At 37.4% G+C, this 25339-nt stretch overlaps 1 protein-coding gene across 1 annotated transcript in view; it reads right to left on the bottom strand.

The window, feature by feature from the left end:
* Positions 1 to 730: 730 nt before the first annotated feature.
* Positions 731 to 25339, bottom strand: part of LOC121376083 — a 37694-nt gene continuing 13085 nt past the window's right edge. Inside the window, exons 4-10 of the mRNA XM_041503861.1 lie at positions 24643 to 24753; positions 21867 to 22031; positions 13906 to 14009; positions 11751 to 11868; positions 11416 to 11424; positions 9383 to 9538; positions 731 to 2567 (exon numbers count right to left, since the gene is read on the bottom strand). Of these exons, the coding sequence (XP_041359795.1) occupies positions 2443 to 2567; positions 9383 to 9538; positions 11416 to 11424; positions 11751 to 11868; positions 13906 to 14009; positions 21867 to 22031; positions 24643 to 24753 (788 nt within the window). The 3' untranslated portion in view covers positions 731 to 2442. The remainder of the gene's footprint in view (positions 2568 to 9382; positions 9539 to 11415; positions 11425 to 11750; positions 11869 to 13905; positions 14010 to 21866; positions 22032 to 24642; positions 24754 to 25339) is intronic.

Genomic DNA, 25339 nt, shown 5'->3' with positions numbered 1-25339 from the left:
ATTTTTAAAACAATGAAAAAACATGAAATGGCAAACAGAATTCTGAAAACCATGAGTTATGACGTTAATCGTTGTAAAGCATGAGTTATGACGTCACGCGTATGTAGAAATCGTCTAGCCCTCGGGTCAGACAGATTTATCTAGTCCTCGGGTCAGACAGGTTTGTCTAGCACAGTGCAAAAGCTGTATAAGAAATGTATATATATACATATGTCGAATATATATATATAGATATATATAGATAGATAGATAAATAGATAGATACACACACACAAATATATACATGTATTAAGTAAATACAATTTTGTACAAAAAGTTCCTATTCTGTATATACGTTTGTACAAAATTGCGGTTACTTGAAATCTGGTCGTGGAAATGATCGTGTAGACACGCCTTTTGGTATCCGATGGATGTTCTGTCGGTTACACGTATTGTTCATGCTACCGGCCTCGGTGGCGTCGTGGCAGGCCATCGGTCTACAGGCTGGTAGGTACTGGGTTCGGATCCCAGTCGAGGCATGGGATTTTTAATCCAGATACCGACTCCAAACCCTGAGTGAGTGCTCCGCAAGGCTCAATGGGTAGGTGTAAACCACTTGCACCGACCAGTGATCCATAACTGGTTCAACAAAGGCCATGGTTTGTGCTATCCTGCCTGTGGGAAGCGCAAATAAAAGATCCCTTGCTGCCTGTCGTAAAAAGAGTAGCCTATGTGGCGACAGCGGGTTTCCTAAAAAAAAAAACAGTGTCAGAATGACCATATGTTTGACGTCCAATAGCCGATGATAAGAAAAAATCAATGTGCTCTAGTGGCGTCGTTAAATAAAACAAACTTTACTTTACTTTGTTCATGCTATGTTATGCAGAAATGAGCTTACTCGCAATTCGGATCGTGTACTGCTATTTGTCGATATTTTGTTAGATGTCTACTCTCACTACTCAAAACAAAACAACATCGAAAAACACACAAAAAACCCCAAAAAACCCACAATACAAAATTACAATACACAAACAGTAAAATAGAAAAGAAAAGCAAAACAAAACAAAACACGTTTGTTTGTAGCTAAACGTTATTAATGTCATGTCAGGCCTCTCTCAAAATGAACGTTTTCGAGCTGTGCGCATGTCAGTGGTTGGAATGGGGGTACGGCGCTTTTGCTGGACGTTTTCATGTTCCCTAGAACATCATACAGCGTGTGTGGAGACTGTCAACAGTGTTGGAGTACTAGACATCGTTCAGGTCGAGGATGCCCACGTCAGTACGCCGTCCATGCCACAGGCTACGTACGAAATGGCTTTCAAACGGCAGGTCTGACATCCCGAACATTCCGAAACACCCTGGGTTAAGGTCAGTCAGAGGAAGATATGTCCGCAACTAGTTACGCTAATACAGTACGGCCGCGGCGTTCAGCAGTACTGCCATACTGTTGTTAGAATATCACCTCGGAACAAGCCAACTATGGTGCAGGCAGTCCGTCTGGTTCAGCAGAAAGGACTGTGCTATTGCAGGTTGCTTTTTACAGCTGAATCCAACACCCAAGTTCAGCCAGCGAACGTTTGAACTATTAGATTGGTTCCTGGCGTGGACATTTCGTTTACCGTTAAGTGCATAAACTAGTCTATCGGACGTTTTTCTGGTCGGTCGAGCTGAACTCGGACCAGGTTTAATTTAGATAGCTGTGACGAGTTGAGTCCAATGTTGGGCAAGATAGGGAAAGACATTCATACATTTTTTCCCCAACTTTCAAAGGTTTCCGTTGCTGCGAATGTGTCGAAGCAAATGGTGGCCAAACATGATATTGAATTTTTAACGTACATTTAGCCATCATAATCACCATGAAATGTGTTTAGGGCCTATCTGCAATTTTGTGGACATGGATTGTCTGTTAATGTATCAACAAAAAATAAAATGTATCAGCGAGGTTTTAATAACGCATAGGAACATTTTCCACTAGTATATTATATAATTATTTTTATTTGCATGTGCCGATAAAAAGAAAATATATATATAAATTATAAATAAATAAATAATTAAAATAAATAAATACACAATCTCTTGTGAGTTGACCGAGACCCTGTTTCCTAGACAAGTATGCAGCAGCCATTATCGTCGAGAGCAAGCAGGCCAGGACTGTTTTCACCCATAACCTTTTGAAGTTCTTAGTGTGTTATACACCCACTCTGTTAACCAGTGAAACAAACATTACACAGTTCAATCTGTGGTTCTGAGAAAGTTTGAAAATAAATGTGTTACATCAGTACCAGAGGACAGCACAGTCTGGGACTGTTTGGTATAAAACTCGATGAATTACCGTATACATAGTACAACGTCTAAGTAAGTGGTGTACAGGATTAACAGTTCAAATTATACTGTTCAGCTCTTATGTTTCTACTCATATTTACGGGAGTACACGTATTTTATTTGTATTCCCCCAAATGTCATTTATAAAAGTGTGTTCTCATCTTTTAAGGGCATCACGTGGCCATTAGTAGCTGCTGCTGGCGATGGAGTGGTCTCTGTAACAGCATTGGTTGTTTCCACGTCGCCAGGGCTTACTGGTTTATTTGCTGAAACATAAATATAGTAGAATATACTGAACAACTGTGTCAATTAGATTAATGTTTATATCATCACACACACACACACACACACACACACACACACACACACACACACACATATATATATATATATATATATATATATATATATATATATATATATATATATATATATACTGAACAAAAAAAGAAACTTCCGATTTGTACATATAGTATTTGTTGTGTTAAAGAATTCATTGTGTAATGAAATTATATAGGTAGTATTAGCCTTGAGCTGTATTATCAGGATTCATGAATTTTATCGATTATTTTTGCACTGTTAATCGTCGACAACGTGAAATTCAATTTGCACGTACATGCATGGTTCGACATGTCCCGTGTAGTATTCGGTCAATTTGTTTTACTTGTCTTACTGACATTGTTGTCAAGTGAACGAAAACGCTTCAAAATTTGTAAAAAAATTAACGTTTTTTACATTGTAGCATTTTTAGTATGCCAAGAATACCCAATAATTTACGCGAACGGGCGATTGGCATGCTTGATACTGGCATGCTTGATGCTGGCATGTCGACAGAAGACGTTGCAAGGCATGTTGGGAGTTCTAGTCGAGCGATACGAAATCTTCGCGTAAGATTTCGAACGACAGAAAGCACCAACGACTTGCCACGTCGTGGACGTCCGCGTGTTACAACGCGTGGTCAAGACCGCTATATCATGAACACGCATTTGCGCAATCGATTCCAAACTGCCACTGCTACTGCTGCTATCACACCTAGGCTTCATAATAACCGAATCAGTGGGCAAACTGTTCGTAATCGTCTGCGGGAGAACGGTTTACATGCACGACGTCCTTACGTCGGATGCGTTTTAACGCAACGTCATCGTCTAAATCGTCTTAATTGGGCACGTGTACACACTCGTTGGATACGGCGACGCTGGATAACCGTTCTTTTTTCGGATGAATCCAGATTTTCTTTACAACGTGGTGATGGCAGGGTGCGCGTCTACTGTAGGAGAAATGAACGCTATGCTGACTGTTGTGTTCTTGAACGAGATCGTTTCGGGGGTGGGGGTTGTGTCATGGTCTGGGCAGCCATGGCCCATGGTTATCGTTGATCACTAGTCGTCATTGATGGCAATTTAAATGCTCAACGTTACCGCGATGACATTCTCGCTCATCACGTCATTCTTCTGTTCCATAACAACGCCAACATCTCGATTTTTCAGCATGATAATGCCACCTCTCATACAGCTAGAGACACTGTAAATTTTCTTAGGACAAATAACATCGATTTCATTGATGATTGGCCCGCTAAAAGTCCTGATCTCAACCCCATCGAGCATGTCTGGGATAGTTTAGACAGACGATTGAGGCGTCGTCCCAACCCATCCGCTAACGTCAACGAACTTCGTCAAGCGCTCATTCAGGAATATATATATATATATATAACAAAATTACATTTAAAAAAAAAAAAAAATAATAATAATAAAACTACTACCAACAGTTCAGTTATATATATATATATGTAATAATGAGATATGATATATGATATGATATGATATGATATGATATGATATAATATATATCGGGTGACACCTCTCAAACCTCCTCCCCCCCCCCCCCCCCCCCCCCCAAAAAAACAAAAAAAAAACCCCAAACAACAACACAACAGCAACAACAGATAACTACAGAATTTGGAATTAGCTCATTATCTCATTACTACGTCCCCTGCACGTGCTGTAACCTCACCGTGGTGCAGGGGTGTAACATTCTCTTCGAGAATGGCCAATACAGCACAAATTGAAGTTTAGAGTAAAATTCGGTGTCCGTAAAATTCTGTGATATTTGTATTTGTATTTTTGGCACAGTTCTTTACACTGTTTTTGTTTAAACCTTGAATTTTTATATTGATGTTGATCATCACTTTATTTATTTGCATTATCATAGTTTGACACCCAATAGCCGATGTATTTTTCGTGCTCGGGTGTCGTTAAACATTCATTCATTCATTCATTACTACGTGGATATTTGCCACAAGCACTGGAAATTGTAGTCCCAAATAATTTTCAAATAGCAACAGATTCAAAGTTGTAAGTAAACAATGTGTTTTGTGTGTGTGTTTGTGTGTGTGTATCCCCCCCCCCCCCCCCACACACACACACACTGAATAGATTTATTTAACACCACTCGGATACATGACACTATGTAACTGGAGGACAATACAATACATAGTTAAAGGGACCATATCCCGAGTCGGCTGCCAGTGTAACATCTTTACGACTAACGAGACCACATCCCGAGTCGGCTGCCAGTGTAACATGTTTACGACTAACGAGACCATATCCCGAGTCGGCTGCCAGTGTATCATGTTTACGACTAACGAGACCAATATCCCGAGTCGGCTGCCAGTGTAACATGTTTACGACTAACGAGACCACATCCCGAGTCGGCTGCCAGTGTAACATGTTTACGACTAACGAGACCAATATCCCGAGTCGGCTGCCAGTGTATCATGTTTACGACTAACGAGACCATATCCCGAGTCGGCTGCCAGTGTATCATGTTTACGACTAACGAGACCAATATCCCGAGTCGGCTGCCAGTGTAACATGTTTACGACTAACGAGACCACATCCCGAGTCGGTTGCCAGTGTAACATGTTTACGACTAACGAGACCACATCCCGAGTCGGCTGCCAGTGTAACATGTTTACGACTAACGAGACCACATACCGAGTCGGCTGCCAGTGTAACATGTTTACGACTAACGGATCCTTTTCAATGACTGAAATTACATGTTAAAGATATTTTCCTGTGTCGAATATCAGTGGCTGTATAAACAAGGTCGCTCTAATGTTTGTAGTAGCGCAAACCAGATTGTACCGTCCACTTATTTTGTACGTACGAAAAACAGATATATATCATGAAGAAAATCAAAGTGAGTAATACAAACAGTAGTACACGGTCGCACACAAACTCTTCTAGCGGCCAATGTTATATATTATTCAAAACGGAATTTAACTTGACATTGAATAACTATAGATAACATAGAACATCGAGTACGTAATCAAAATAGCTAACAGATGCGCATAAACATCAATTCACAGGTTCACAAGACTAGATATTTAAACACCCCACAACCCCCCCCCCCCGTTTTTTTTATAATCGTGCATTACAAAAAGACAGCACACCTTTCATTTTAAAAACAAAAGGATTAGTTCTATAATATTACAAAATATAGTTTTCTTCTAATGTTTTCAATATTTAGATTTTTTACAATGAACATATAATAATAATCATGGTATTCATCTCCAATATGAGAATTACATACCCCGATGAGCACATTCACCGAACGTATTCTTTAGGAATGTTAAATCATCTACCTGTTTCGAGCGCTAATCTCGAATTTGACGCTCGCAATTTAGTTATCCAGTATCTATTTTGGTACGATAATCTCGTCAAACATTTTGAAGTTAAATTCCGTTTTGAATAATGTATAAAATTGGCCCCTAGAAAGAGTTTGTAATATCCGAACAAGCATTGTTGTATAAACTGATCGCAGAATGTTTCTTGTAATTGTTGTTTATAGGAGTTGAAATTGATATATTAATTATATAGATGTAGCCCATTCCCGTGTTATCGAAAATATGTTTTATGAATTTTAGTCACCCGCATGACGTCAAATACTAATACTCCTAATATTATGAACATCGAGAGATGCTTTGTTCCGCACTGAATGCATGTGGCAAGCAGCGTGCAGAGCCGATTTTAGATTTCAAAGAAACCGCAGTATCCATCTCATTTAGAGTAACTTTCACTTTCGATCTAAAATTCCCAGATATTTGAATACTTGAAAATACTATTCCAATATTTCGAATAGAAATCTAACGAGCGAGTATTCGAATATTCAGACAGAACATTATTTAAAAGTATGCCCTGAATACGACACCGAGTAAGTGCTGTTAAAAATATTACCTGTTTACGAACATGAAACAGAACTATGGCAAGCCAACTGCAGTATAAACCTCTATCATAATGGACTCATTCTAAATATAATATTGCAAATTTAATGAGGACTCAAAATGTGCTACCTTGGTAACAAAAGTTGAAAGTTTGTTTTGTTTAACGACACCTCTAGAGCTCATTGATTTATTACTTATCGGCTATTGGATGTCAATTTTTTTTAACATATAGTCTTAAAGAAGAAACCCTGTACATATTTCCATTAGTAGCAAAGGATCTTTTATATACACCATCCCGCAGATAGAATAGCATATACCGCGGCCTTTGATATACCAATCATAGTGTACTGGCATCCGACGCCGTATAGGGGCGGGACGTAGCCTAGTGGTACAGCGCTCGCTCAATGTGCGGTCGGTCTGGGATCGATTCCCGTCGGTGGGCCCATTGGGCTATTTCTCGTCACAGCCAGTGCACCACGACTGGTATATCAAAGGCCGTGGTATGTGCTATCCTGTCTGTGGGATGGTGCATATAAAAGATCCCTTGCTGCTAATCGGAAAGAGTAGCCCATGAAGTTGCGACAGTGGGTTTCCTCTCTAAATATCTGTGTGGTCCTTAACCATATGTCTGACGCCATATAACCGTAGTTAAAATGTGTTGAGAGTCGTCGTTAAATAAAACATTTCTTTCTTTCCGACGCCATATAACCGTAAATAAAATGTGTTGAGTGCGTCGTTAAATAAAACATTTCCTTTCTTTCTTTCTTTTAGTGCACTGGCTAGACCAATTGGGATCGATCCTAGACCGACCGCGCATCAGGCGAACACGATACCGATGAGCTACGTCCCGCACGCCCCTCCCCCGTCGTACCAAATGCCAGTCATATGTAGCACATATAGCAGACAAAGCTCATGCCGTAGATCACTGGTCGAAACAGTCATACGTAGCACATGTAGCAGACAAAGCTCATGCCGTAGATCACTGGTCGAAACAGTCATACGTAGCACATGTAGCAGACAAAGCTCATGCCGTAGATCACTGAAACAATAGTAGCACATGTAGCAGACAAAGCTCATGCCGTAGATCACTGGTCGAAACAGTCATACGTAGCACATGTAGCAGACAAAGCTCATGCCGTAGATCACTGGTCGAAACAGTCATACGTAGCACATGTAGCAGACAAAGCTCATGCCGTAGATCACTGGTCGAAACAGTCATACGTAGCACATGTAGCAGACAAAGCTCATGCCGTAGATCACTGGTCGAAACAGTCATACGTAGCACATGTAGCAGACAAAGCTCATGCCGTAGATCACTGGTCGAAACAGTCATACGTAGCACATGTAGCAGACAAAGCTCATGCCGTAGATCACTGGTCGAAACAGTCATACGTAGCACATGTAGCAGACAAAGCTCATGCCGTAGATCACTGGTCGAAACAGTCATACGTAGCACATGTAGCAGACAAAGCTCATGCCGTAGATCACTGGTCGAAACAGTCATACGTAGCACATGTAGCAGACAAAGCTCATGCCGTAGATCACTGGTCGAAACAGTCATACGTAGCACATGTAGCAGACAAAGCTCATGCCGTAGATCACTGGTCGAAACAGTCATACGTAGCACATGTAGCAGACAAAGCTCATGCCGTAGATCACTGGTCGAAACAGTCATACGTAGCACATGTAGCAGACAAAGCTCATGCCGTAGATCACTGGTCGAAACAGTCATACGTAGCACATGTAGCAGACAAAGCTCATGCCGTAGATCACTGGTCGAAACAGTCATACGTAGCACATGTAGCAGACAAAGCTCATGCCGTAGATCACTGGTCGAAACAGTCATACGTAGCACATATAGCAGACAAAGCTCATGCCGTAGATCACTGGTCGAAACAGCAAACCCATATAGATCCATTAAGGCAACACACCGCCATCAGTCGTGTGTTTACTTGTAGCAGCTTGATATAGTCCGGTTTAGGAAATAGTTCCTCATAAATAATACTATAAAATTCTAATATATGCTTTTTGAAAGCTTACTTTGATGATTACACACAGGTTGACCTCTGTAATATTTAAGTAACCCAATTTCAACGTGCCTTTATGTAATTTAAGCAATTATTACAAATAATTGTTTAAAGGGACATTCCTGAATTTGATGCATTGTAAGATTTTTCCGACTAATAAAATATTTCTACGATTAAACTTGCATATTACATATATTTTCTTGTTTAGAATATCAGTGTCTGTATATTCAATGTGTTTCTGGTCGTCTTAATATTTATAAGAACCCAAACTGGATTTTGTCTTCAAATAATTTCGTACGTATGATTTTTTATTTATTTAGGAAATACAATGAAATTTAACCTAGTACAAATATTAGAACGATCAGAAACACCTTCAATATACAGCTACTAATATTTTATGCAGAAAATTATATTTGATATGTAATTACAATCGTTCAAAAGTCTCTGTTAGTCGATAATATCTTAAAAATTGCAGCAAACTCAGGAATGTCCCTTTAATATCATATTTTATATGGCAGTCAAACTGTTCTTGTGTGGGACATCTTAGACAATGTGAATATTTTAGCTGCCACGCCACCCTTTTGGAACAAATATTGGAAAAACACCACAATATTTGGATCGATTTTTTTTTCTTAATGAAGGTCGACATTTGCCTAAAATAGCACCTACTCTCTAAATAGTCTAGCTATGGGTCTTACCGGGGTATCATGTTTCGTCTGAAGAAGGTTTAATGGAAGTTGGAAAAATAGCTTTAATATATCGAGTTGAGTGTGTATTCGTTGCGATATTTCGGAGTGAATATTTTAAGTGACAAAATAACAAAGATCCTTACTTGGCGATGATGGACTTGCAGCAACGGGTGCTGTTTTAGGTTTCCGCTTCTTCAATACCAGAAAGTAAACGAGTAACGCTCCAATAACCGCGGCTACGATAAGAAGGGACACGACAACAGCAACTATGACCACTACCTGACTTTCATCGGTAAAGGCTGCAAAAGAAGGAATACAGATACAGTCCTTTGTATTGTAATACCCTTTTCAGATTCATTAGTTTTATTCGCAAGACTTAATCCAATCATTATAAATTGTGTTTTTATGATGAATAACCTTCGTTTTGTAATGTTTTATTATCCAAACGTACTTTGAGTATTAGAAATGTTGCTAATATGACCAAACAAACAATTTATGAAGTGGAAATATACATGTACATGCATATAGACCTTTTAAAAACACCAAGTATCAAGTGGCAAGTTTTGAACCTACTCCACCGATTCGCATGGCATTTAACAGTCCAGCGTCCTATCCACTCGCTTGGCCAGCGTGATTTCTACAAAAACAGAATCTCTTTAACCGATAATTACGAATGTGTATTGTCAAACAATCTGTTCAAAACTAGTGTAATAATTTGGTATTTATATTCAGCCTTTTTATAAATTATAACGGGGTTAAGGATGTACTCGGGGACTAATAGTACACCAGCAGAAACGTCGAAATATAAATTTTAAAAACCCAAGTGTCAATTGGCATGGTTCAAACCTACTGCACCGATTCGCATGGCATTTAACAGTCCAGCATGCTATCCACTCGGCCACCCTGACGTCTACAAAAACAGAAGCACTTAAAACATTATCTGTGGCATCGCATTCTACTTAGTGTTGTTGAATTAGTGTTATTGGTCGGTCTATCATTGCTATAATTTTTATACTGATTGGCCGAGTGTCTGGTTAGCGCTAAAAACGTGTATTGGATATTAAAAATCTGATAGACAAGGGGCAGTCGAAACGTTTGTAAAACTAGATATCATAGTGTGGCCTGCCATCATAATGTAAGAGATTTTTTGAAAGCTTATTCTTTAATACAAACGTCCTATCACTAATACATCTCGTCTTTACAAAATATTGCTTAGCGGTAACCTGCCCTACTGAAACTATGAATATCTGACTGAGCTGGTGAAATCAAAAGAAAGAAATCTGGATAAAACGTTAACTTTAGTTTCCGCTATACTGATGATCTTATATCATTAAACAATAGCAAGATTACAGATTACCTATAAGAATTTTGATGTAGTAGACTAGTCTAGGAATGACAGTCCTCGTTGTGGCGTTGTAAGAAGGATGAAATCTCCAGTAAAGGATCTCCCCGGGAGTGGCTGTCCTATAGACGAGACACTAGATAGATATTCGTGGAATCAATCACTATTTTGTCGAATGCCTATTCCACTCTGCATTGTGTAGAGATACGGCCCTGATCACGTATTACGGTTGAAGATTTGACCAGATTGGAAAAAAAAACTGTCATTAAATTTCTCACCAAGGAAGATGATAACGCTACTGAAATCCATGTTTGGTTAGTGTATATGGTGTGGATCTCCCAATTATTCAACAATTGTGAAATGGACTGCTGAATTCACTCTCCTTGGAAATCGAATGCAGTTTTTTTGCGTGTAAGAAAGATAGCGACTGTCACGTTTGTTCGATGTATTATTTATCATTTTTACCAACAAGTAAATGCTTACGGTAATAAAGAATTGATAATGAAATTGACTGTGAATGTCTGTGAATCATCGACAATTACATCAACGTACAATCAAGAATTCTTATTACCAGGCAGTTGAACACAATGACGTGGACATTCTCGACAAAAGCATAAAATGTTGTCCATATGTTACCTGTTGTCTTAGTTTTCAACGTTTAATAGGAACCGCTTGCCCAATATACATTATTGTACATATCTTATATTAAGTGCACGACGTTGTACTCGATAATTTCCAACTGTTTGGTCTGTTTTAACATGTTTAACCGAATGGTGTTACGTGGCTTGCTGTCTTCATTCACATCAGTGTCTATGGCTTCTTTTAAATACTTACGGCAGGTAACTGAAAACAGAAACAAAGTTTGTTAGTGCGTTTACTCGTCGTATTTATGTTATTACTAATTAACATAATACAAATTAACTAATGCTCTAATTGTTTCGTTTTTTTTTATATTTGCCAATATATAGCTGATTATTGTATACGTTTCAGCTGAAGAATATGAATTGTCTTAAATTTATGTTTGAATATTGATAACGATTTTTAAATAATTGATTTAAAGTATTTGTTTTCTAGTTGGGCCTTCAGTGTGACTGTCAGAAATGTGTCTGGTACAGATTCTAGAGGATTGGTAAGAATAACGCGATGGTGTTTGTGAGTTGCTCTCGTACCTATAGGAATCATCTTGAATGACCTCCCAGGTGCACTGATGGATGTTGGGCTTTGATTCACAACACAGTCCACTTGTCGTGATGTCATAAATATCTGGTTATCCATCTTTTCTATGGCCTAAATAGAATAACAATATTATTAGCGTTCATGTTGAAACATTTTTATGACATATGGTTCAACTTCATTTCGTAACATTATTTCAGATCCGTGAAAGATTGTTTAAATGTAGGTAACAGCTATTTTAGGAATATGGTGCCTTGTGAATTTTTTTTTTTTGGGGTGGACTTAAATATTTTCTTGCATCCGAAAAACAGTGTAGCAATAAATGTTTAGATGAGCTGTTACATGTATCAGTTATTTTTGTTTATATAGTATGAAAAAAAAAGTTATTATGGTCGTCCTCAAATCCACTCGGTCCCTGTATTTTAGTGACAGATCGATGCTCCAGGGTGATGGTAAAACGCGGACCGGAATCCCAGATCTAATGTAGCTCAGGAATTCGATTTTGTCGTTTTAAATGCTAAATATTTTAATATTGTAGTTTAAAAAGGATTCCAAAATAAGCAAGGTTACTGTTTCCTCACACCCATAGTTTCATTTTTCTTCTTTCTGTTCGTAAGTATCTATAGACCAGCTGCTAAAGCCCCCGCCCCCCCCCCCCCCAAACCCCCCCCCCCCCCCCACACACACACACACCCCAAACCCAAACAAAACAAAACACAATTTTGAGTATAAGTATGCAATTTGGTACAATTATACTTTGACCCATTGTGATAAAACTTGGATATATAGCCCGTGGCGGCCATTTTAAAATTTGGCCACCAGTCCAATACTTTAACCTTAAATACTTTAACAACTAAACTAGTCCAGTTAGGTGCCATATGTATTGAACCTTTATAGAAAATCATGTGTCATCTATCCAATAATGACCTTGAAATGACCCTAAGCTTATTTTATAGGTCAAACTCTGTATTTTGCTATTGTCCATTGCTTTAAGTAGGGTACATATGTACTCAAAGCCAGTTGGCAGTAATATGATTATGGGATCTAGTTATAAGTCACAAGAGCTCCGTCTAGCGGTAAAATGTACACGACAGCCGCGTATTACACGGACAAGTTTGAAATATGCTAGTTTAAATGCAGTTTAATATCAAAGATCATTAATTGTTAAAAATCACCGTTTAGTATCAATGCTAACTTAATACATAGTAATAAATAAATATTCTATAAAAAATGTTACTCAACCATGTATTGGTTCTGATAATAATAAGCCCCTACATTCTAGAAGAGTTCCAATCAATTTGTTTGGGTCCACCATAATGTTTTATATTTCTTTCTTTCTACAACATAATAAAATATAAAAATTCATGTCTTTGACATCAAGAAGAGTAGTCAACAGGAAATAAATCTGTTCCCTTATCATGTACTTCATTTGTGACACAATAATGCCGACATGTTAATCATGTATTACCGTGCTCAATAAACATTAATTAGTTGTGTGAATTAACATGTTATGTTTCAGTACAGGAAAAAACCACAGGATCATTTTGTCCCTGTTTTTGACTCCATATCTCCTTCTGCCGATTCAATATTTAGATGCAGTTGTAATCAGGCTTAACTAGTTAAGCGGTCCTTGTGTTTTATTTAGACGACAGGTTCTCCAACGATGTGCTGTGCTGTCAAGGTTTTGTTTTGTTTATAACGCTGTAATAACTGAATGTGTTAGGATGAATCTCAGACAGAACTTATTGTTTGTGTGTATGCATACACGTATTTTGTGTTCAGCGGTTCTACTGGCATGATCCCCACACAGTGTATATTAATAACAGAATTGATAATGAAAGTGTAATACCAAGAGCAAAACGAAAAGGCAATTCAAGAATTACCAAGTAAACCGATTTTCTGACAGGTAAAATATTTTTAAAAACTTCTAAATGACGACGGGCTCATTGTTACTACAGATCATTGTCGCTCGCGATAACACTGTACAATATATTGATCAATATAAAAACATTGAAATAAAAATATTTATCTGGTGATAATATTTATCAGTCGTGATATTTGGAGTTGGTAATAATATATGAATTAATCTTTCAAAATGGTGATTTATCTAGGGTACAGTACATGTACAAAGGCTATCTTTTGTCCACTTACGAAGCACGTTGTCCTGTATGTTGCTGTCGTATCTCGGATATACACGGACAGGTAAGTAGTGTTTCCCTTGACGACGTGCCCAATGCAGTCCATTTCTCCCATAGCTGAAGATAACAATTATGAAGTCAGTAGTATTATGCGTACTCATGTGTGTCCATTAATGTAAACGAAGTTTACCATTATTAATAATAATAATAATAATAATAATAATAATAAAAGAACAAAATTAAAGCAGCTTGAATGGTATCCTGCATTAAAAGCAAATCATCTGCAAGCTTTATACTTTCAGAACCTACAGTGACAAAGTCCTTTCGTTCTATTGTCTGATAACGTATTGTAGCACTGTAGCAAATAATATCCGCCTAACGGGGGTGAGGGTGAAGTGTGTGGGTGTACCGGCCTGGAAGGGTAACATAAGTTCATATATATATATTCTTTATTGCATTAGGCCAACTGGCCCTTGAGCATACAAAATAACATTAAGTAAATACATTATAAAACAGGAGGTGTATATATACATGCATTTCATTATATAAATGCTAACAATGTAATAATAATAAGAGGATAAGCTAATTAATACAACACAATTAAATAATTTAGGATATAGACACACACAAATAATATTAATATTATACATGAGTTATGCTGGAGAAGCTTTAAATTAATTATATAATATATTACTTCGGTGTTGAAATGCTCTATAGCAAAACAGAGCTAATTTCCTCAATAACTGAACACTTTCACTGTTACATAATTGAATAAATTTAAACATACTAGGATTTCTTGTATAAAATTCAGGATTATATCTTAAACGAATGGTATTATAAACAGGACACATAAGTATAAAATGGTATTCGTCTTCAATAACGTTACAGTTATAACATACTCGGTCTTCGAGTAATACAGCATTTGGCTTTTCCCACCTTCCGGTTTCGACAGATAGCCTATGTGCTGATACACGAAGTCTAGTCAAAGCAAATCTAAATTTTTCAACATACACACAGTCTAAATATTGCTTATAACTAAATGTATCTGAGAAATTACGATATAATACAGCTCTTGTAGATTGTACTAGTCGTGATCGCCAGCTCTGTATATATATATGTCTTTTAATCTCAGTGTAAATAATTTTAAAAAATGTACTTCGTTTGTAACTCCTTGGTTCAACCATACTTCAGAGAAGCCGGTTTCATTCAATAAATTTCTCACATTTATGGCCCAGTTAATCTTGTTAGGAAATATAACAATGTCATTTAACATCATGTCGTAACACATTTTGACATATTTTCTATTATCGGATTTTATCATTTTTAACCAGAACTTAACAATTCTATAGTGTCATAGTGAATCTACCAAGTTCACCATATACAAAATCGTTTTGACAATTCTGTTTAACCCCAAGCAGTTGTTTACAGAATTTTAGGTGTACTCTTTCTATGTATGTTGCCGGGCTAAAACCCCAGACTTCACATCCATAACATAAGATAGGAAATATCAACTTATCAAAAATACAACACACATGACTTGGTTTTAAAGAAATAAATGGATTCAAATATTTTCTCATCTGAAACATGCCCTTTTGTGATTGACCTACTAACGTTTTCTGCAATTCAATAAAGGATCCCTTTGGGGTAAACACTACTCCTAAATAAGAAAGTCCATTAACAATTTCAAGTAGACAATCTCCATATTTAAAATGTATATCTTTAGACAGTCTTCCTCCTTTACGAAACACCATAATCTTAGTTTTCTCGATATTAACTTGAAGTTTCCAACGTATGCAGTAGTCATGAAGAGTATTTATACATAATTGTAAATCAGTTTTACTTTCAGCCATTAAAACTATGTCATCTGCGTACAAAAGTATAAATAGTTTCATCATTCCTATGTCAATTCCATCTACACCTTTAGTAATTAGTTCCTCTTCTAGGTCATTGATATACATTGCAAATAAAAACGGAGAAATACATTCCCCTTGTCTAACACCAGTTGCACATAGGAAAGGTTCTGACAATGAACCGTTGACCTTCACAAAGGATTTTGTACATCTATACATATCGCGCATTATTTTAGCATTTTTCCTCTAATTCCTAATTTTATTAATTTATACCACAAATTGTCTCTCACTACATAATCGAAAGCAATAGAAAAGTCCACAAATGCACAGAAAAGCTGTTTTCCACTGTTCACGAAGTGTGTTATTAACGAATGCAATACAAATAAATTATCCGTTGTTTCCATGCCTGTGCGAAATCCAGCTTGTCCTTCAACATATATATAATAGTTCTCAGCCCAACAGGTAAGTCGATTGTTCAATATTTTTGTAAAAAGTTTACCCAGGCAACTAAGTAGGGTAATACCACGATAGTTATTAACATCATTTATGCTTCCTTTTTTTATGTAGTGGTATTATGTAACCATCCGCCCATGACTGTGGGAAGTGGCCAGACTTGAAAACTGCATTAAAAATAGAACACATATAAGAACATAGTATATCTTTTCCACTGATTAGAAACTCGTTTATAACACAATCTGGTCCGCTGCTCTTTTGAGTATGTAACTGGTTAATAGCGTTCATGATTACAGCGCAATCAATAGAAATATTCATTTCTTCGAACATCACCTGAAATTCATTATTTGCATATCGTTCAATAAAATCAATCACATCTTCATCTGGAGTAAACAAGTCACTTGACGGATTATTCACATGTTTGAAATACCTCCCAAATTCATTACTAGTTATATTAGGTGAGTTTATATATGACACGCCTTTCAACAATTTCCAATATTCTTTGACGTTATTACGTTTGGCTGCTAATAATTTATCTGTCTGCTTACAATCAAAGTCACGTTTACACTGTCTTACACTTGCTTTGAAATTAGTGCGCGCTCGTACCATCAATAATCTGTTTTCTTCAGAGTCATTTTGTCTGTACTCGTTCAGTAACCTGAGAAATTCACAGCGTTTAAATTCACAGACATCCGAATACCAGTCAGGTCTCTGTCTAGTTACTTGGGAACGCGGAGTAACACCGTATGACACGTTTGTAGAAAAAATGGGTTTTGCTACATCATTAATAATATTTACAAAATCTAACATAGTTTGGTTAACAAATTCATCATTTAAATCAGTTTGTAAAAATATATTGTATTCAAGTTCATCTAATCTATCGATAATTTCATCAGACGAAAGTTTATCGACAAACTCAATTTCTTTTTCTGGCAACCATCTACATTTAAAGTCCTTTACTGCTGTAGATAACTCGATATTATTAATATATACATTCACATTCAGTGACAATGACAACTGACAATGATCAGAGTATGTGCCTGGGTCGTGCACTGCAAAGTCAACTAATGAATGGAACAACTCTTTGGACGCTATTGCATAATCGACCACGCTACGACCATTGTAATTAACGCAAGTGAATTGACCTATATTTTTATCTTTGCCAACTCGCCCATTCAAGATGCGTACCCCACTTTCCCTGCATAGGTCAAATAATTTCAGTCCGTTAGTGTTGTGGACAGCTTGAACGGTATCCTGCATTAAAAGCAAATCATCTGCAAGCTTTATACTTTCAGAACCTACAGTGACAAAGTCCTTTCGTTCTATTGTCTGATAACGTATTGTAGCACTGTAGCAAATAATATCCGCCTTACGAGGGTGAGGGTGAAGTGTGTGGGTGTACCGGCCCGGAAGGGTAACATAAGTTCATACGGCTAGACTTATTCATTATGGTGTTGGGATTATGAAACCACTTAATGACACTTTCAAAGCTGCGTGCCAAGATGACTACCGCCATATTAACGAAAGAGATATCTATGGCAATATTTTATATTTTGAGGTGATTGTGATATGAACACATATGTTCTTCAGGGTGAGGAATATGAAAAACCATGATTCCAAACCAATTAGATGTATTCTTAACCACTTTTCTAAAGGATTTCACAAAAAGTATGTACTTATCACTGTATTCTTGACATACTGGTACCATGCTAACAATGCTATACACAGATATTCTTGTAGCATTTGATTGATTTTATTAAAATTTGCTATTTAGAAGAAAAAAATCCTTAATATGATTTGAAAACAATGAGTTTATTTGAAACCGATTTTTCAGAGTGATCTAATAGGGTTCAAAACCAGTGACCATAATACTAAAGGATCTAGTATATTGAAGAAGCTAAATTCGGTCATGATGTTTTCTGTGACTATTATCTCGTACTTTATGGTATATTACTCACACCTAATTTCAATTGTGATATCGACGAACCGCATTACATCAAGTCTGTAGTAAATGCGGGTATGTAAACAGGATAACTAAGTCCTCTGCCAGTTTGATTATACTTTACAAACGTGCCCCTTTTAACACCATACCATGTCTCCGGGGTGGATGGGGGTGGATCTGACTGTTCAAACCCTGGAAGTCTTTCTACGCCACTCAACTAAAAGGTTTTATCTTGCTTGATTAACCACTCTTCTGTAGTTGACTTGAGCTCAACGTCATCCCCGTAGTACTTATTGCATGTTTGTAGGCCTACACGGAGGCGACCATTCAATTTGGTAAACAGGTGGACGTCACTCGGGGCCAGTACTTATTGAATGTCTGTAGGCCTACACGGAGGTGACTATTCAAATTGGTAAACAGGTGGACGTCACTCGAGGCCAGTATTTATTGTATGTCTGTAGTTACAGCTTAAGATTGACTGTCATGGGCTTTTAACCCTTTGTTTTTTAAAAATCACAAACATCACACTTTCAGGTCGGTGGGATTTTTTTGCAACACGTCTGAAACTTTGTGCATAGATTTATCACATAGAGCTACATATCAAGTTCTGTTATATCACATATATATCCAGCTTGCCGGGTCTTCCTGTGGTTTTGATTTTTTAGTTTTGATTCTTCTCCTCTACACGTTGTATGGTACTAGTATAGTATGATATAGTATTTAATTGATATGCCCACTCAGTAACATATTAATATTCAATTCCAAGCACAACTGGTTGTGCACTGTATCTTGACATTGGTACATTTAGTATAATAACATTAATGCACTATCACCCTCTCAGAAATGTTACATTCATTTCTTACACACCCGTTGGTGAAAACATCATTGTGTTAACAATTTCAAGACGTACGACTGGCTGCTCCTAGGTGATGACCAGGTCACCAATGCCATACATACAATGACAAAAACTGTGACGTATAAGTTAACCTGACAATCAATTGTCTGTGACGCGTGCGTTAGCTACAAGTGCAAAGGCTGTAAGTAACTTTTAAGATGTTAACATTTGTTTAAAACCTGGATCGTTGTTTAAAAACGTATCAAACTCGCTTTTACTCGTTAGATATATTTTAAAACAACTCGTTGTAAGATAAATGATATCTAAAGACCACTCATGTATTATTCTATATACATTACATCTCGATAAAATACTTTAGCTATACTCTCAGAATGTTTGTTTTATTATTTTATAATAATTTTAATGTTGTTATCAAAAAGTTATAAATTTTATGATTGATGTACAGACAATCGCAGTACGTATATGTGTTAGTTGGGGAGGAATTTATGTATGCAATTAAATATGTAGGACTCATGAGTTGGTGTTTTTTTCGTTTGGATACTGACTCATCACATCCACGTATATTAAGCCAACAGTACATTTTAATTTTTGTTGTTGCTGTTGTTGTTATTGTTGTAAATGTGTATACTAAATCAGGGCTACATAAATAATTATATAATTATATAAAGCGATACATGTTAATAGTTTTCTGATTTGAACAGTTTTCATGTGTTGTCTGACACTCCTGGAGACAGTGTTCACATTTGCCGTTACAGTTTTCATGTGTTGTCTGACACTCCTGGAGACAGTGTTCACATTTGCCGTTACAGTTTTCATGTGTTGTCTGACACAACTGGAGACAGTGTTCACATTTGCCGTTACAGTTTTCATGTGTTGTCTGACACAACTGGAGACAGTGTTCACATTTGCCGTTACAGTTTTTAGTCCCTTTAAGAAAAATAACAGTTGGCAGACGTGTGAATTGTTGGACTTCCTAATTAACAACATTCATTATATGTCCGATTAAGGGATAGGACATATAGACAGAAAGTAGGTATCCCCATAGGCATCAACTGTGCTCTATTACTCGCCGATTTGTTTGTCTGACTAATCTGGCTAAATCAAAACAAAAGAGTCTGGCGAAAAAGTTCTATTTCACCTTTTTGTATATTGATGCTCTTACAACATCCATGGTAGCAGTATACAGTTAGCTCCCTTGTGTACCCGATCGCTAAAAAAGAGTTCGCCTGTTGATTTTGCACAGACCCATGTTTGAGGACTAATTATTTGGAATAGGAAGTAAATTGTTAAGCTTAGTGATAGTCAAGGAGTTCTTTTTTAAAATGACAATTGGTTTTTCACAACCAGTGCAAACGGTTTAGCTTTAATGAGGCTTGGTATTTATGCACCGAGTTCTCCTTGTGGCAAAAATGTGGCGCAATCAATATGGGTAATTTTAAAACGAGCTGATTTTGTGAAAAATTGAGTAGCTAAACCTTCATTCAAATGAGGATTTTTGTAAGGTTTGATGAGCAAACTTTTCATAAATATATGTGTGATATCCACCAACTCACGCTTGGATATGGTTTTTATGTGTGTGAACATTGACAAAAATGTACCACAAAATCATGCATGATGAACGTAACAAAAACATTTAACTACAAATATTTAAAATGAGTTCTCTTTACAATTATGACCCTTTTTGTAATTTCCTTGAGACTAAAAATACCTGTATCTTTCATTATTTTTAAACCACAGATGGGCATTTAGGATGCAAGGGGCTGGCATGCATATATCTCAGCTGTAGATGCGCAAATAACTGTGATCTTCTACCCATACTAAGCTGTATGATAAAAGGGATGACTTCACGATTAGCTTTCCAATAGTAATTTTTTTTTTAATGTCGAGAAATTATTCTTCTGTTCCAGCTTTTGGTGTCTGTATTTCAACATATCGGGGAGCGGGATGTAGCCCAGTGGTAAAGCGCTCGCTTGGTACGCGGTCGGTGTGGGATTGATCCCCGTCGGTGGCCCATTGGGCTATCTCTCATTCCAGCCAGTGCACCACGACTGGTATACCAAAGGCCGTGGTAGGTGCTATGTGCTATTCTGTCTGTGGGATGGTGCATATAAAAGATCCTTTGCTACTAATGAAAAAAAAAAGGTAGCGGGTTTCCTCTTTATGACTATATGTCAAAATTACCAAATGTTTGACACCCAATAGCCGATGATTAATAAATCAATGTGCTTTTTTAACATATAGTTCTGGTAAAGAAGTTGTATCATCAGGGCTATAACATTCAAGCCTCCTGTAAGCCTTCATTTTTTTTAATGGTAGACACTCCTAGGCTATTTCACAATATGACGTATCACTAACAAAAATGATGTGTGATGCAATACCCCATTTTGACCTTGTACATGCCTTTTCACCTTTTGGTGAAAATCCTGTACATTTCAACCGAAGGGGCAGGATATGCTCATCATTCGCGAACACCGGATGCCATCACTGTTTATTACAGTGACTCATGAATGCATGCCATAGCAGCTGTATATATTCCGTTGAGCTCTATCCTGTGCAAGTTTGGATTTTCTAAGCTAGTCTTGGGAGTGGCAGTCCTACGGTCGGTGCAGGAATAATGAAACATTATGTTACGGATCTCCTAGTGGAGTGGCGGTCCTCCTAGTGGAGTGGCGGATTTCCTAGTGGATTGGCGGATCTCCTAGTGGAGTGGCGGTCCTCCTAGTGGAGTGGCGGTCCTCCTAAGGACGAACACCTGATATTGGATCATGGAAGCAACCAGGACTTTGTCTTTCGACTCTGCCTTGTGTTCAGATTCACCACTGAGCTTGTTAAAATTAAATCTGGATTAACAATTTGGCGAGGAATTCACTTACCAGAATAGCCGACAATCTCGCTGCACATGGTGTAGTTGACGATGATACTCTTTCTGTCGATGCACACGTCCAGGCGGGAGTCGCCAGGACACAAAGTGCTGTCTACAGTGTAGTTGTACGATCCGAATAGCAGCGATGGACACAAGATGGCTATATTTGTTGCACCTGTAAAACATGGATATTTTCTGTTATGCTTTGTAATGTATCGGGGGCGGAATTTAGCTCAGTCGGTTGAGTGCTCGTGTGAGGTCCTTGCGTCGCAGGCACGAACCACCTCGGTGAATCCATTCAACTGATTCTCGTTCCAACCAGTGCACCAAAACTCGTCAAATGCTGTGGTATGTGCTTTCCTGTCTGTGGGAAAGTGCATATAAAAGATCCCTTTCTGCATTAGAAAAAATGTAGCGGGTTTCCTCTGATGACTACGAGTCATAATTACCAAACGTTTGACATCCAATAGCCGATGATTAATGAATCAATGTGCTCTAGTGGTCTCGTTAAAAAAAAAAATAAAAAAATCTGCTTCTTTTTGTAATGTATCGTAACAGACACTGTACAGGCCGTTTCATGTTATTTTTCGGATACAGTTTTTGTGTGAACAAGCAAAGCAATGAGTTCACATATAAATCATATACGGAAAAAATCGTGTCGTAAAAACTCCGAACAACAACAGTACTAATTCTCAATAAACTGGTGCATTTGAAATGACCCGGAGCGGGACGTAGCCCAGTGGTAAAGCGCAGTCGGTCTGGGATCGATTCCCGTCGGTGGACCCATTGGGCTATTTCTCGTTCCAGCCAGTGCACCACGACTGGTATATCAACGGCTGTGATATGTGCTATCCTGTCTGTGGGATGGTGCATATAAAAGATCCCTTGCTACTAATGGAAACATGTAGCGGGTTTCCTGCCTAAGACTATGTGTCAGAATTACCAAATGTTTGACATGCAATAGCCGATAATTAACAAATCAATGTGCTCTAGTGGTGTCTTAATCAAAACAAACTTTCACTTTCGATGTGGCCCATACTTTAAAAAAATAATAAAAGCTCAGAAAGCAAGCAAAACAAATAATCAGTTATTACATGGTATAGTTCCCACTGTCTACCATCACTCTCCACTTTCCTTGTATATTCCCGGATGTTACCTTTATTTTAAAAGTTTGTTACTGTCGCTACTGCAATATGTAGACTTTCAGCCATTTTTTGCGTAATAATGAATGATATACAAATCTTAATTTCATTTGCTCATGGGGCTGGACGTAGTCCAGTGGTACAGCGCTCGATGCGCGGTTGATGTCGGATCGATCCCCGTTGGAGGGCCCATTGGGCTATTTCTCGTTCCAGCCAGTGCGCCACGATTGGTATATCAAAGGCCGTGGTATGTACAATCCTGTCTGTGGTATGGTGCATGTAAAAGATCCCTTGCTGCTAATCAATCTGATTAAACTTAGCTCTACTTGGTCTACCCTGGTAGATCTAACAGCATTGCATGGACTCCCATGTCCAGGTGACATTTCATCTATAAATAACAATTCAAATATCGACCAAGTACACTTCGCCTTTTATAGCGTTATTCGGGAGCATACAAATTCTAAAAATATCGGGCGAGACTATTTACTTGTTGGTCTATTTCAACATTAAAAAAACAGGGGGGAAAGTGCAGTAATAAACTCTGGATTGTATACTAGTATAAACAGATTTTATGGCTATACCATCACGGTTTTTTTGTGTCTTGAAACGAATTTTATATAAAATTTTATATTGAAATTAGTTTCCGGCATACTTCGTAATTCAAACGAATCATTTCGTATACCCTCGGCATAATCCCGAATGTTTTCAAATTCTTTTTAAATCACTGGCATGATTTTGCAAGTAACGTTTTGATTGGTCGAATGAAAGGTCAACTGGACATGAGCTCCAACGGGCTGCTGTTAGATCCACATGTAATAGTGGAACTAATTTTAATTAGATTGGCTGCTAATCGAAAAGAGTAGCCCATCAAGTGGCGACAGCGGGTTGCCTCTTTCAATATCTGTGTGGTCCTTAACCATATGTCTGACGCCATGTAACCGTAAATAGAATGTGTTGAATGCGTCGTTAAATAAAACATATCCTTCCTTCATTTGCTCATTGAGCGAGAGCTTTACCACTGGGCTACGTCCCGCCCTGGGTCACATCGAATGCACCAGTTTATTGAGAATTAGTACTGTTGTTGTTCGGAGTTCTTACGACACAATTTTTTCCGTGTATGATTTATATGTCAACTCATTGCTTTGCTTGTTCCCATAAAAATTGTATCCGACAAAATAACATGAAACAGCCTGTACTGTGTCTGTTACGACACACTTCATTTGTGTCATCATTTATTGTGAAATGTTTGTTACTCTGTATGTTAGAAACAAAAATGAGATGAAATGGAATAAAATTATATTGCGGATGAAATAGAAAGTTCGTTACCATAAAAAATATAAAAAGAAATTTTGGAAGAACCAACTTGGCTTTAAAAAAACAAAAAACACAACCCAAACAATTTAATAGCAATCAAAGTTACTGAAGCATTCGCTACTTGGTGCAATATGTGGCTAAAAAGGGAAAAAGAACTTATGTACATTTTGAACGAAACCGTAATACAGTAAAGTACATTTTGGTGTATGACTTTTTAATATGAAATAAAGTGTTTCTAAATTACTTACAGCAATTACTTATTATTAACAGTTTCTCTGTAATACTCCCAACCGTAAATATATATGCCTTTAATAAATACAGTATAGTTACCTGATTTGACGAGAGTAGTGTGGGCCACTTCGTCTGTGGCTTTGTTACAAACACTCTCTATGCTGTATGGTTCTGTTTGGCGTTGGTCTAGGATTTCTTGATTTGAAATCACTAAAAACAAAAAGCATCTGTTATTTCATTTACAAACACTTTCTATGCATGAAGCCAGTTTCTTTATATAATGCTTGTTGAGACGTTTCACGAACAGCACCACAACTTGTGCGAAGAGCATCTAGGTGAATATTTTCAAACTGCTGAGATAGACGCAATGTGCAATTATCCCAAATTATATCAGCGTAGTCAAAGAGAGGAAGGATAAAAGTGCTGTATATTTTTCCAACAATTTCCTAGATAGTCTATATTTAAGCGAGCGGAGACAACTACTTATTTTACAGGTTTTATCAATAACAGTTTGCACGTGAAGTCGTCCCAAATCATATACACTGGGCTATATACATATAATTAACAGTTCGACATTAGAAATAAAATTTGTAACTACGTCTGCAAAAGATGGAAATATGGCAAAATAAATGTGGGTATTTTTTGATAGCCAATAGTTTTAAAAGTATTTCGCCTCAAAGACATGTGTGACAACTGGACTCTTGAATCTACAGTAATATGAATTATCAATGCCGATGTTTTTAAGAGCCAGAGTGAAAAATAATGTTAACGATAGCATTTCAGAAAATAAAAAATA

The sequence above is a fragment of the Gigantopelta aegis genome, chromosome 6 (assembly GCF_016097555.1).
Source record: "Gigantopelta aegis isolate Gae_Host chromosome 6, Gae_host_genome, whole genome shotgun sequence".
NCBI lineage: Eukaryota > Metazoa > Mollusca > Gastropoda > Neomphalida > Peltospiridae > Gigantopelta > Gigantopelta aegis.
Note: the sequence above shows the minus strand (reverse complement) of the source record. Positions and strands in the feature narration are given on the sequence as shown.